General features: G+C 39.2%; 1 protein-coding gene across 1 annotated transcript in view; it reads right to left on the bottom strand.

Moving 5' to 3' along the window:
* The window catches only part of opcml (opioid binding protein/cell adhesion molecule-like), a 242748-nt gene extending 229344 nt beyond the window's left edge, over positions 1 to 13404 (bottom strand). The window contains exon 1 of the mRNA XM_055046649.1: positions 13100 to 13404. Within this exon, the coding sequence (XP_054902624.1) occupies positions 13100 to 13160 (61 nt within the window). The 5' untranslated portion in view covers positions 13161 to 13404. The remainder of the gene's footprint in view (positions 1 to 13099) is intronic.
* Positions 13405 to 14309: the final 905 nt, after the last annotated feature.

The raw sequence follows: 14309 nt of genomic DNA on the forward strand, positions 1-14309 counted from the left end.
ATTTAGCCACAGATTGCATGCAGATCAATATGATTCCACGGTTGTTTTATTGCTTGCTCTAAAACAAGAACTGTATCTATTTGAATCTTTAAAAGGATGACAAACTGTTGTTTGGAGCAATAATACCACTGTCCGGTATGACTTGATGCCGTTTGATTGTTCTCATGATTAAGTCTGATTTTGGCAAAAAGATCTTCTCTTCATCTCCGGATTTGGAAACACTGAAACATCCGCAAGTTGAACAGAAGGTTAATATTACATCGGACTAAACCAGAACTTATTTCCACAGTTAAGGAGCAAATTTTAAATGTCTTCTTGGCTTTCAATGCTGGTTTAAACCTTTTTGTCCTAATGTCCTCACTACTCTCTGTTCTTTGACACATGACTTATTTTATGCAAAATGTTGCTTTGATGACAACTGGCTTAATTTCCGGTCAGGAGCCTAAACGCTTTAGGCTACTGATCATAAAGTTCCATCAATGAGGTTATAGCATCTTTATGATTAGGCTACTACTGTGTATTTGAAATATGCTTGCTGCTGTATGAGTCATGTTTATAGTACATACTTGTTGTGTCCCTTGAAAGTTTAATCACAACCTATTGTTGTGCTTTTGTAAAGTTTCAAAACCGTACTGAGGCCATGGGGAACACCTTCTTCGTTTGTTGAGATTTTTAAGTCATGGTTACATGGTTGTTGTTTTCCTAGGACTGAAAGTCGTACAGAGAGTACAAAGTATTACATGTGTTACCCTTCAAACTGCTTTCACCAATCGCTCGTGTTGCTCATGATCGATTGGTGAAAGCAATGAAAAGGTTAACATATTCAAGGGACTGAATACTTTTTGTAGGCGCTGAAGATTGTTGCCACAGGATTTCTCATCTTTCCCATCGTGAGCCAAGGTCTCTGATTTACATCCAGCAGCAGGTTATCAGCCATTGCAGTTTTTCATGAAATTCCAACCTGATTCTACCCGCTATGGCATAAATTTACACTTTTATACCTTAGGAGACTTCATAAAACTCTTCTGTCAGAGGAAAAGGGGAGAGACAGAGAGAGAGAGAGAGAGAGAGAGAGAGAGAGAGAGAGAGAGAGAGAGAACCAGGGTCTGGATTTGCTGATAGTTTAGTTGGCAGTGATGATACCTTTTCAAATCAGACTTTTTTGGGTGTGTTATTCCGAAGGCTGCCTTGCTAAAAGGTGGATAAAATATCCTGTCTTTCCATTGTGGTTCAGCAAGAAGACAGCAGGCGAGCTGGAATGCCGTTTTCCAACAGATGAAGTCGATTGAAAACTGTGGCATGTATTTACTCAGCTGATCTTGGTCTCATATTAATGCTAATTAGATTACTGGAGATTTGACACAAAAATACAATAAAGAACTGAAGAAATGTTTAAGTGCTTTTATTTTTCAGCACTGAAACTCAAATAAAAACACATAAATTCCACTTCTGTGTGAAAGTTGTGGTTTGATTTTCCCTAGTGAAGAATAATTTGAAACCAAAGCATGTGTCGAGATCAATATGTTGTCCTCGAGAGAAACCGCACAATACCAGAGCTCACAGGTGGATTTGGGGGTGATGGTCAGGCATGACGTGAATTTGCAGCAGCTGTTGTGAGGGATGCACAAATGTTCTCTGCTCGGACTTGGTCGGCTGATTTCAATTCAGTCAGCTAGTTAGACGATGCCTGCAGTGCGTTTTTGCAATAAATAAGGAGATTCAGTTAATTGTCACCATCTGTCAGTCTGTTTATTGCCTGGCCAATAGAAAAAATCAGCACCGAACCCAAATCCTTTTCCAGCAAACTCAAACGATTTTCAACAGGCAAAGGTCCAGAAAGTAATGTCAAATAGTTCCAGAACCACTCTTTAATGAGTCCAGTGTATACTGGATTTGTTATCTTGGAATATATCTGTTGATGGAATAATTTGGTCAATGAGTAAAATCAGGCTGTCAGGTAACATCCCTCCTTGGCTGAGCCTGGACCTGATCCACTCTAGAAACCCGAACTCATGGTGCTGTTCCCGATGCTGCATCACTTCTTTTGCCTCTCTTCTGATGTGCCCATCACTACGAGGCTTAATTTGCTTTTTCCACTGGTCCAGAGTCCAATCTTTTCATTGAAAGATAATTCCCCATCATGTAATTATCCAATTCCAAACAAGACGACCCGCCGAACATAAGAATACTACTAAACGGTTGAAGAGAAACGAACACATTTCCCACTGATATGTGTAGATTTCAAATAAAAGTAACATTTCATCACTCACTCCGAAGAGTGAGTGATGCTGGAGGATGGTGTAAGAAATGATGTGGGTTAAGAAACCTAACAAGTGAACATTTTGACTCATCTTCTAGTTGCCTAGAATCTGCACTACAACATTGATGTGACAAATCAAAATGTATGGTGGATTAATTTAGCTGAGAATTTATGACCCTGTTAAGCAGTTCTGCACAAAGACTGTGACGTTATTGTTCAAAAATCAAAATAGGGAATAGAGCACAATGACCTAACAAAAAAATATGAGGCAAACAGATATATGCAGCACCTGGAGATACAACATAAGTTTCAGCACTAAAAGTACACAAGAAAATTTATTTTTGCACTTTTTAGGCCACATCTATTAAGCATTTTTAAAACTACTCTTTTACTTCCTCTCACAAACTTTTTTTTTCTGTCTGCGCTTTATTTTTACCCTTGAATACACACTCCATTTAGTTTTCCCTAATAGCTTTGCTACTAATTTTCAGATTTCTGAGTATCTTCCATACTTTTGCTTCATACAAAGTAACAGTGGATTCATTCAAGCTCCCTGTTGTATGATGCATTTCTCTTGACGTCTATGTGAAGAGAAATTTCTGGTAGCAGTAAATGGCGAGACTAAATGCCTCCTAAGAAACTGGAGGCTACAAAGACATCCTAATTTTAGATACATTTCTCAAGAATGTAAGAATCAGCAGCTGGAGAAAGATACATGCTACTTTCACTGTATTCCTATGGCTGATCACATAAATACATCCCCTGTAGATTTTTACACTGAGCAAAACAGAACAAACATTCACGCACAAAAAAAAAAAAAAAAGCAAAACATTTCCCAGACAGCACCATTATGTTGGACATTGATTTAGATGTCAGAAAGATTCCAGATTTCACGTTGATTCCGGAGGAATCACGTCAGTAAGTAGCAGTCTACATTGATTAACTGATCATGATATTGATAAAGTCAGACTTATTGACAGTTTTCTCCTCTACAGGATTCAGTGGTTGGTTAAATGACAAGGAGTAAAAACAACAACAATGATGAAGTCAGAACAGGCCATTAAACTTGCAGTCTGAAGCTTTTGAATTTATATATTTTTATGTGTGTGTGTGTGTGTGTGTGCGTGTGTGTGTGTGTGCGTGTGTGGGGGGGTGTGTGTGTGTGTGTGTGCGCGTGTGGGTGTGTGTGGGGGTGTGTGTGTGTGTGTGCGTGTGCATGTCTGAAACTGTTACCAAGGTGTGATAGTATAATATGAGACAGAAAATCCAGAAAAAAAAACCAAAAAACAAAACAAGAAAAACAATAAGCCGTTCTTACTTCTCCCATTGCTCCTGTTGCCATCTGCAGAAATACACCGCTCAGTCTGAAACAACCAATCAGAGTCAGGAGGAGGGTCTAACACTGTCATTCATCCTCGTGTATGTGCTGCTCACACCCTCCTCCTTTCCCTCTGCTATGCTGCAGCTGAATCACTACAACGTAGTCTGCCATGAAGGCTTAAGCTAGTTAGCATGGCCACTGATAACGGAGGATATGTAACAGTTCATCACAAGGTCAATAGTGAGTGTTTTTTTGATTTAGCTTGGTTTTATTAGTTCTGATTGCCAATTATATTAGTACAAGCTAAAAAAAATAAAAAAAGAGAGAATTGGCCCATGGTTTCGCAATAGGTGAAAATCAAAAATTTGGTCCAGATATGAGAACGAGTTAACCATAACCTTTTCTGTAGACCAGAGTATTCCCACGTTAAATCTGAGTTCTAGTGTCCTACAACTCCAACTTGTCCCAATAGAGCCATTTAACAAGAGCCTCATTCTCTATTGGAGCAACAAATCTACCACAAATGGCTGAGAAACAACAGGACGAAGCTGCATTCAAAGTGCACTCTTTAATCTGATTGAACTGCCTTGGCTGGACCCAAACAGAGCCGCAGCCAAAAGAATTAATGAAAACCTAGATAGCAGAAGTAACTTCACAAAGAGAGAAGGTTGAAATCTCAACAAAGGTGTGAGAAACTGATGAGGTCATTCAGAAGACAATTAGTTCAAGTTATTGCACCTGATGGCAGTTTTACAAGCTATTGATTTATGGGAGGAATTAGTTTTTCCACACTGTTTCTGCATTGTGGCTTCATTTGGGATTATTTCAGTTCCCTTATTGGAAGCTGTTCCTCTTGAATTGAACAGCCAGATAAGATAATGGTGTCAGTTATCACTGCTTATGAAATTACGTTGAAGGTCAAATTAACCTCTCTCTGACCCTCGGCAAAGCTGGTGCATCGCCGTCACACCATTGTGACGGTTTGCTGCCATAAATCAGTTTGATTTACTGTTCAACTGGTAAATCATTAAATGAAGGACAGTTTTAATCTGAACATAAACCGACAACACAGCCGGGACAGAGCAATGCTGTTTTTGCAATGGCTTCAGAGCCAATTGGATTTGGGCTTTGCAATCCCTTGCAGCAGCCCTATAACACTACGCTTCATTGTTTGTTCACGTCAGTGGTTTGCTTATTCAATAACAATGGCTGTAAGTCTGAAACTCTCATTTAGTCACAAAAGTTCACTGGGGGTTGAAGTACAGCATGTTTATAGAAATGGAGGACTTGTGATGAATGTTAGCCTCTGTCCAGTCTTCCCACTATGTGTTACAGTCTCCGACAGTGACTCCAGCTTTCAGACCCTGGACTCACTGGGAACAATAACTCCAGTGTCTGGAATTAACAGTTGATTATGTGTCATTAAAATAGTTATTTAATAGTAGTTTCAGAATTATTTTGTGACATGTATTCAACAGATAAACAGCCTTCCTCACAGAGGCCTATTTATCTTATTTTGTGTTACAGTGCCCTACCAAATGCCTCTTTGACATTTTTTCCAATGTTAAAATCACAAGCATAATGCATGTCGACTTAAGACAAAGCAGCACAATACTGCTTTTTGTTAAACTAATCTGAAAAATGTAGGTTGAATTTGTGTCAAACCCCTTTGAGTCACTTCCACCCTTTTGGTGCAATTAGAGCAATTCATATTTTGGGGCGTCACAGATGTTTAAAAAAAAAAAAAAGAAGAAGTTAAATAAATAATTAATTTGATCAGATCGTGCTGATAAAAAAAAGGCTGATTTGTGGGACTTCATCAGTGTTATTCCCGATGAAGGCAAAACCAGGCTTTCTGTTCTGGCCCCCAAACATATAAAATATTTCACTGTATTTTTGGTATGTTAAATTCTTTACTAAAAAGCAATTTCTCCTTACAGCGTCCAAACTCAGCATTAAAACCTGGCCTCAGTATTCCCTGCTGAACAAGCAAGAGAGGCAGAGATGTTACAATTTCCAAGTAAGCTGAAGAGAATGGCAGAAAAGACAGGCTGCTTGGACTGCAGCGTTAGAAAAACAGTTTTCATTTTGCTTATTTTACATTTTGATTTCTATAGTAAAACACAATTAAATATGTTTCAGTGTCGTGCAAGCTTGTGATTTTCAGTAATCATCATCCGAGTGAATGATCACTTTAGCCAGCATCACTCATGACAAAACAGAGTGCAAAGCAGTGGAGACAACAGAAATATATTTATATATATATATATATTTGTATCAAATGCTATTTACTAAAAAACACTATTATCGTAATTACAAGCATGAATTAAGTCAAGTTTTTTTTTTTAAAAAAAGGCCAAATATTTGGCAAGGTTTAGACAAAAACAAAATTCATTTGTTTCCAGTAGATTTTTTTTTCTACATCTGCTGTCCTTAATTATGAGGTTGCTTTTATTTAAAAAAAAATATATTTTCATTCAATTAAACTCAGTCATTTTTCACAACTGAAACTGAGCCACACTCTGCTCTATTCATTAGCATTTCTCTTCTTCTACTGCTCAGCAAAAAGATAATTGTTCTTCTTATTGGCACTAAATGAAATCACGAGCCAACAGAGCCATTCTCTTTGATGTTCTGCTGAAACGAGGAGTTCTTACAAGGTAAGAATGAAACGGTGTCAAAATATGCACACTTCTCAGCATTTTCTTTTTATTTTTTTTATTTTGCAAAATGAGGACTTCTGCTTATCAAAAATACTTCAATTACACTTCTCTGACACTAATGGAAATGGCAACAATGGAAGTTAAGGTTCCCATTTCAAGTGTGCCCTTCTTTCACAGTCCAAACAGAAAAAAGTCTCTCACCATAAAAGCACACCGAATCATTTGAAAAACTAATTCTGCTCTTTACTTTAGTGAGTGTATTTGACATTTATGGAATTTCCATTAAAATAAAGAAAATCTCAGGTTCAATAATCTTTAGCGTTCAGCCTTCATAGGAATGTCATCAAAAAAAGAGAGAAATAGTTCAGTCATTTAAATCATCCTTGTAAGTGAAGCTACTTTCCACCAAAAGGTTTTCACACCCTTTGAATTTTTGTCACATTTTCTTACACTATGGGTGTATTATTACCTTTCATATTATAAGCATCATATGTGACGGAGCAACGCGAAGGAAAAGGAAAAAAATGTCTTTAAAAAAATTTTAACTGCTAGAAATTGTTTGGAAATGATTGAAATTCAGTCCCCATATGGTTTCATCAGGGACAAAAAAAGGGCTGTCAGAGTGGATGGGAGACTGCAAGAGACTTGAGGCTGAGGTGGACGGTTCGTCTTCCACAAACACAATAACTGTAATCACACACCCAAAGCTGCAACCGAATGGTTTACATCGAAGCATATTCACATGTTGGGATGGCCTAGTCAAACTCCTGTGCGTCATATGTGTGTTAGCACTTGGCAAATGATGTTCACAGAAGTTCTCCATCCACCTGACTAAGCTTGCACATTTTGTAAAGAAAGATTTCAATCTGTAGACTTGATACAAATGTGTGCTTTTCAGATTACTCAGATATAAAACAGCTGTTTTATGTTGGCCTGGAATAAAATGCGCTGACCTCTGTCTGCATGCCACAGAATATTGAGATTTCCTTTAGTCAAAGCTGATTTGTATCTTTTTATTTACTTCCGTATTGGTTAGCACAAGTTAATCAATTTTAAATTTGTTAAGAACATTCAGTAATGTTCCTAGCTTACATAAGGTAAAGCTATGCTAAATTTATGAAGCACTTTTCTAGACATACCGACCACTCAAAGCACTTTACACTCGAGTCACATTCAGCCGGTTGCACTCACAAATATGCACAGATTCGTACACCGACACACAGATGAGTAACTAATTTAGAGTCAAGTGCCTTGTCCCAGGGCACATCAACTTTTGGCATAAGTGAGCTAGAATCAAACTCACAACTTATATATCGCAAAACAACTACTCTTCCTACAGTTTGGCAACTAACACAGGCACTATCATCCTTTTATTTGAACACAAAACACCTTCTCCCATTCAGTTAAATTCTATTTATATAGTTCCAATTCAAAACAAACATCTTCTATACAACACAAAGCAGACCCAGTTTATGCCAAGAAGTACAGTATACGCGTAACTTTAGGCAAACTTACAGGCAAACTTACAGGCAGACACATTCAAAGTCAATTGCATGCATTTTAACTTAAACCTCTTGCACCTCTGCTGTTATTTGAGTAGTTTTTCTACCAATAGTCTGAGCAAGATGAATAGATCAATATATAACTTCTAAGAAAAAATGAATATTTGGATTTTACAGTATTTGTATACAGCACCTCAAACACCGACCAAGTGCACAAAGAAGGTGAATGACCTTGTCACCAAAGTACAACACCTCATGTTTTCCAGGTGGCTCGCACCCAGCACCAGCAGGTATGCGGCAATTGCTCAGTCAGTAGAAGAGAGACGAACTGCAGGCAAGGCACCAGGTGTGAAAGTAAAACATGGCCAGGGCGCGTGCGAACGTGAGACAACGTGAACAGAGAAAATGTCTCGTCCAAACGAGCTGATTTAATTCCAGTTCATGCTCGGAATGAGCCACGCAGAGATTTTTTTTCCGTTACCCAGCGGCTTGGACGACGTTGCCAGAATCATGCGTACGCCGAGAAAGAACTTAGAATTAATGGAGGAAGAATGAGTCCGATCTGATTGAAGTGGCACTGCTAGACAATTACAGATATCTAGAATCATACAGTGTTGAGCAAATTATTGTGGCATCTTGACAAACAAAACTGTTGGGAACGTGAATAAAAAGAAAAGATTTATGTTTTACATTCTAAATATGAAGCTTGTTTGGCTAACAATGTCTTCATTGTCATTCTAGTAACATGATACTATGTTGTACAAACAGAAACAAATTCTTATTGCTATAAAGTTTTTATATAATAACATGATAAAGCTCAATTTTTTCTGTTGCCTTGGTGGCAGTTTTACTCTCACATAGAAACCATTGCAACTGAATAGAAACACTGAAGAGTAATCAATCATGTTGGCATGCCTGGTACTACCTCCACAGAACTCCACCCGAAGGTTCCTGGTGGGGGGATAGTCGCGAATGGTTCACCCAGAATGGTTAATCACACTTGACAGCTTGATGGAGGACATATTTTAAATTCCAGTGAGGCTGACTGGTAGAGCTCTATGACTTCTTGGCATGTAGGGAGGATTCTTTACGACACGGTGTAGGGCGACGATGGTTGTGGTTGCCCTAATGTGCTAACAGGTTTCAACATCCAACCACTGTTACATCTTCATGCCCCGTATTCTGGACAAAACCATTTCTACTGCTGTAGAAATGACATGGTCCACAATTTTTTTAACGTCAAGTTCAAGGTCAAAACATAAAAGAAATACCATGCAGGCCCAAACTACGACACAGCCGCAATGATGAGCAGATGTGCAAATAGTTTTTATCGATATTATAAATATGAACATTTACCTAACCATTACCATCTGTCTGGTTTGGTAGGACCACCGAGCTTCCAGGGTTTTCTGAGAAGTAGGTGGTGTCACCTTAACCCCTGTCCCCTAGAGACTATTGATCTTTGTGTTATTGCTGCTGAGCTGTTTCTCAGTCCAACAGTAAGGAATCTGTTGCTCACTGCACTGTCTGTTTTCTGTTTCTCTTCTGTACCTTGAAGAAAATCATTTCCAATGTTTTTTTTTTTTTTGTCTTGTTTCGTTTTGACTCAATTTCTCCCACAGCCAGATTTCCGGTCTTCTTGCTCATTACAATGTTGATGAAAAATCTAGATTGCACAGGCGAAGCATCATGTTTAGGGCTACAATGAAGATCATTAATTGTTTAAATAATTATTGTATTAGGACACAAGACGCCCACAAAAAGTTTCCTAATGTCTGCTATGTTTGGGTTCTTGAAGAAATTAAATAAATGAATAAAAAACAGACATACGAATCTCATCATCACGCTATCTCCATTACTGCAATCAGGCACTTTTTCTAAGAGCTCCTCAATGTCACGCATTACAAATGACAGAAATATCCTTTCTGAGGAAGTTCAGAGCTTTCAGTACAGCACCATGTTGAATATTGTCTATAAGCGCCTGTGGAAAAGAGTGAAATTTTTGTCGCCTTCATCTGTTGAAGAAGCAACATCAGAGTCAGAGACTCAATAAGCCCTGAAGTTTCTGACGTTCGCTGAAAGAATCCTTCCATTCTTTCCAGAATCCCAAATGCTTTAACTTACACCAACCTTGAAGTGTGGAATCAGTGATCTCACCGCTCTGACTGAAACACTGGATTCACATCAGACAATTAGAAAAGACACAAGAAAGACAATGGTCTAAGTATGAAATACCACAAACATCAGAACGCAAGTATTTTAGTTATCACTAAAACAGGTGCAGCTCAAAAAATTTGAATATGATGAAAAAAGGTTAATCTCATCTCAGAAGTAAAATTAATTTTATATAGATTCGCCAGGCAGTGGAAAGAGACAGTCTATCGACAGCAGGCCTGGGACAGACTGACAGAAACCTCCTGACTGGGATTTGACCCGTCAACCCTGAGCCAACATCACCTCAGATGTTCCATTCCTCCTGTTTAGTCATTCCTGTACTAGAGACCAGAGTGCTGCTCAACAGTCCAGATTCCTGTTTTCAGATGAAAGACAATTCTGCGTTTCATGTGGAAATCAAGATCCCAGAGTCTGGAGAGAAACAGAATCCTCTCTGCTTGAAGACTGTGAAGTTTCCACAAAGTACTGATTTGGGGGTGCTGTGTCATCTCTTGGTGTTGACTCACTGTCTTTATCAAATTCCACAGTCAATGCAGCTCTGGAGATGCTGATTTCATTTTCTAGCAGGACTTGACGCCTTGGCTCATGTTATTCCTGTTCTTGATTGGCCAGCAAAATCCCCCAACCATAGAAAAATCAATGGAGTGTCGTCAAGAGGAAGATTAGAGACACCAGACCCAGCAACACAGATGACCTGGAGGTCGCTGTCAAAGCAACCCAGATTTCCAGTACACCCACACGGAACTATAGGCCGCATTAATGCAGTAATTCACACAAAAAGAGCTCTGACCAAATATCGAGTGTCCAGACTTACTTTTCAGAAGCCTGACGTTTCTGTTTAGAAAATCCTTTTTTTATTGATTTAATGTGATTTGCAACATTTTCTGAGACACTCGATTCTGGGGGTCTCCTTTTTATGTTATGGCTAACATAATAATTATTATTATGTTAGCCATAATAACAATTAAAAGTACCTGAGTAACATATGTGTGACTTTCTATGACTGACAAAAATAGAAAGTGATATCTGAATTCTTTTGAGATGTGCTTGTATTTTGTAAACATCTGTTTGTCGAATTTTACATTAAAGAGCCGGTATGAAAAAACCAACAAAAAAACTAAACACAACATAGATGATCTGTGGGGTTGTATTGAGAAACATTGGGGTCCTTGGTGCATGACAGAAGTGAAAGTTCATTAAGACATTTTGAGCAGGACGTAGGAAAGTCATGGTGGTTTATTATCATGGTAGCAGCGTAGCACAGTCCTGTATAATTCAGGCAGAGCAGTGGCCACATGTCCAAGACAAGGAAAAGATTCTGCTTTGAAGCAGGCTTGGCAAAATTAGCCTGAAGCGCATGCTACTACCTAGCCATGACAATTGTGCCAGACTAGCATTATGCAGTTACTCCAGGTTGCAGCAAGCGATCTAGTGCAATCATTATGCACATGCTGTAGCTAAGGCTACATATTTATTGCAGACACACAGTTTTGTTTTTGCTGTCTGTCATTCAGTCTAACAGTTTCCTGTTTTATGTCAGAATTATTGATTTACCAAACTCTAGCATTGATTAACTTTCTTCAGATTGAGATGTTAACGCGTTTCCTTAGTGTTTGGTAGAGTTTGCCTCGAAAGACTTGGGATGAATGTTTTAGGCATTTTCTCGCAAGCTTCAAACCACGACGGAGACGGTGGAACTCAGTTCAGTTTGTAGGTTTTCCTACTCACACACATCTTTTCAGTTCAGTCCATAAATGCTTCGTGGGACAATCAGAGCTTCGATGGCTTCTCCTAAGCAAGGTCTTTGTTGTCCTCAAGCTTCTGTGAAACTAATTTGGTGGTATAATTAAAGTCATTTGTATTGAACCGATATTTTACCAATAGAAGGGGGGAAAAAAAACTCCTTTCATGTCTTCCTACAGTTTCTTTCCTTGGGATGCCAATTTGTTTTGTAAAGTGATCCAATCTCTCCTTACAACATGAAGATGTCACAGTCAGGATGGAGCTTTTCTCTTTCTCCTGCAACTAAACCTCTAAATTTAAATGCATTTTTGTCCTGCTATTGAAAAGCAAAAAAAAAGAAGCAATATTTTTTCCATGTTTAACTTTAGACCATCATAAGGAGATACTGATGACATGCAAAACTGTCTAAAAGGTGTGGATGACTATCTTGGGTAGGCTTAAAATAGTAGGTAAAAATGTCAAGCATTAACAGCACAGAAGCATCTTTATGTTACCAGGCTCACTGCAAGCTAGTACTGTTCTAAAAGGTTCTGTAGGCTAAGAGAGCTTTACCGGATCTTCATCCACTGTAAGGGCGCTGTCAGAGCACGCAACTGCTTAGTGACTCGTTTTCACAAGAAAATTGTGTGCGGTTTTTGCGCGACAGCTCACAAACATACATAAAGTCCTGTGAATGATATTTGTTCATGATTCCAATAAAACGACCAATTTGAAGCATCAGAGCAAAAAACATGCAAATCTTGGGCTCATGTTACATCAGCTTGAATTAGTATTTTTACGAATGTGTTCAAGTGTTCACTCGAAAAACACAACTGCAATTTTTTTTTTAAATAAAATTTGTCCAATCTTGGCGTGTTGTGAGGTGATATAGCATAAGCACCTTTCAGGGGAAAAAAACAACAAATGTTTTGGTTGGTAAGACGTTGAGTGAACATTTTTTATTTGAAACATTTTTGAAGATTTACTGATCTGGGAATTTTGTTTCCTTGCTTTTTCAGTGGGACAATTATTTTCATATTCATTGGTGTTAGTGAGCTGCACTGCGCTGCACTGCACTGCGCTGCACTGTTTCATTCTCGCCTCAGACCCTTGGTACCAGCACCAACTGTCATCTTCATAAAGACTAAAAAACAAACAAAAAAAGCAGAGGATGAGGCAGAGAAAACTTTTTCTTAGTACTGAAATAGAATCCATTAGACAACTCGGCCAACACTGCCCGTTTCGGCAAACTTAAGAGTCAACTTTTGTTTTCGAACTTTCCGAGGAGAAGTCTCACAAATACCAGTGACACAAGACTTATGGACAGGGTGTAGAGATCATGAAGCCATACATCAACAGTGCACTTCTCTGTGCATCTAAAGAAGCTGGATATCGAGAGAGAAGGGGAGGGATGTAAACACATACAAAGAGCAGGAAGAAAAAGAAGAGGTCTTACCTGGAAACACAAGGACAGCAAACACCCAGGACAGGATGATGAAACATGCTGAATTACACATGCTTCCCAAACAGTGCTGATTGTGATCTGCCCGTTTGTTTTAAAGAGGCTCTTTCTGTATCTTCGCCACAGTGGGGCTTTTAGATGTCTGCCCACTTTTCTTTTTTTGTCTCACAGCCTATTCTCTAGCTGTCAGTGCGCACAGCGTCTCATCCCCACTTGGAGGCGAGTGAAGATTTATGCAATCCAGCGCAAGTCGCAGCTGCGGAGAAACAGACGATTCCTCACGAGGTGCTCAGGCTCCCTCTTTGCTCCGAACTACAGCACACAGAGGGACCAGCATTCTGCAGGATTCAGGGCAGAGTAGGGGGAGGGCAGCCTGTGCTCAACTCAGATTGGCTGACGGTTCTGCCGTACTCTCAAGAACAGTCCCAGCTCTGTTTTATTTTGTGTCCTCTTATTTTGCTGGCTGCTTTGACTCAAACCCTTCTTTTGTTTTTGCCCCTAAAACAGAGCAGAATGGACGGATTAATGCAAGCGCTATACACTGATTTGTTTTGGGGGGTTTTTTTTCTCCTGAAGGAAGTACTTTTTGTACAATATTTTGTTGTTTTTTTTAAATAGCAATCAGAGATGCTCAGAGAAACTTTTTCCCCCACCGGTTGCAATGGGGTACCTAACTTTATCAACACAAGAAATTGTTAAAAGTAAGTCTGTCAGTGCAGACCAATGCACATGAAAAGTCTATGGCTCTTATTGTGAAGGTGATGGAAGTTACACATTGTGTGTGAATGCCCCAGTGAGGTAATACCACACAGAAGGGTCATCAGCAAGGACTCGCCCTGCTCAGATCGGCTGGCACTTCGCTAATGTGAGAAACAAACACTAGAGCTGTTTGGGTGCCAAACCAGGAAGAACAGGAGTGTAGAGGTCAGAGTTGGGACTTTGAATGCAGGGACAGTGACAGGTAGAGAGATAGAGAGAGAGAGTGTTGGCAGACATAGATATTGTATGTGTCCAGAAGACCAGATGAAGGGAGTAGGGCTTCAAAGTGTTTTACCAAAGCAACAGATAAATAAGAGGAACGGAGTGGAGATTTTGCTTAGAAGATGAAAATGTTGGTTGTCCAAAAATGTTGTAAGAAGTGGGAGGAAGAAAGGGCAAGAGTGGAAGCCCAAGCAGGGTGATTATTTCCTTTGTTGCCCTGCAA

Source organism: Poeciliopsis prolifica, unplaced genomic scaffold, assembly GCF_027474105.1.
Source record: "Poeciliopsis prolifica strain line A6 unplaced genomic scaffold, Auburn_PproV2 SCAFFOLD024, whole genome shotgun sequence".
Classification (NCBI taxonomy): domain Eukaryota; kingdom Metazoa; phylum Chordata; class Actinopteri; order Cyprinodontiformes; family Poeciliidae; genus Poeciliopsis; species Poeciliopsis prolifica.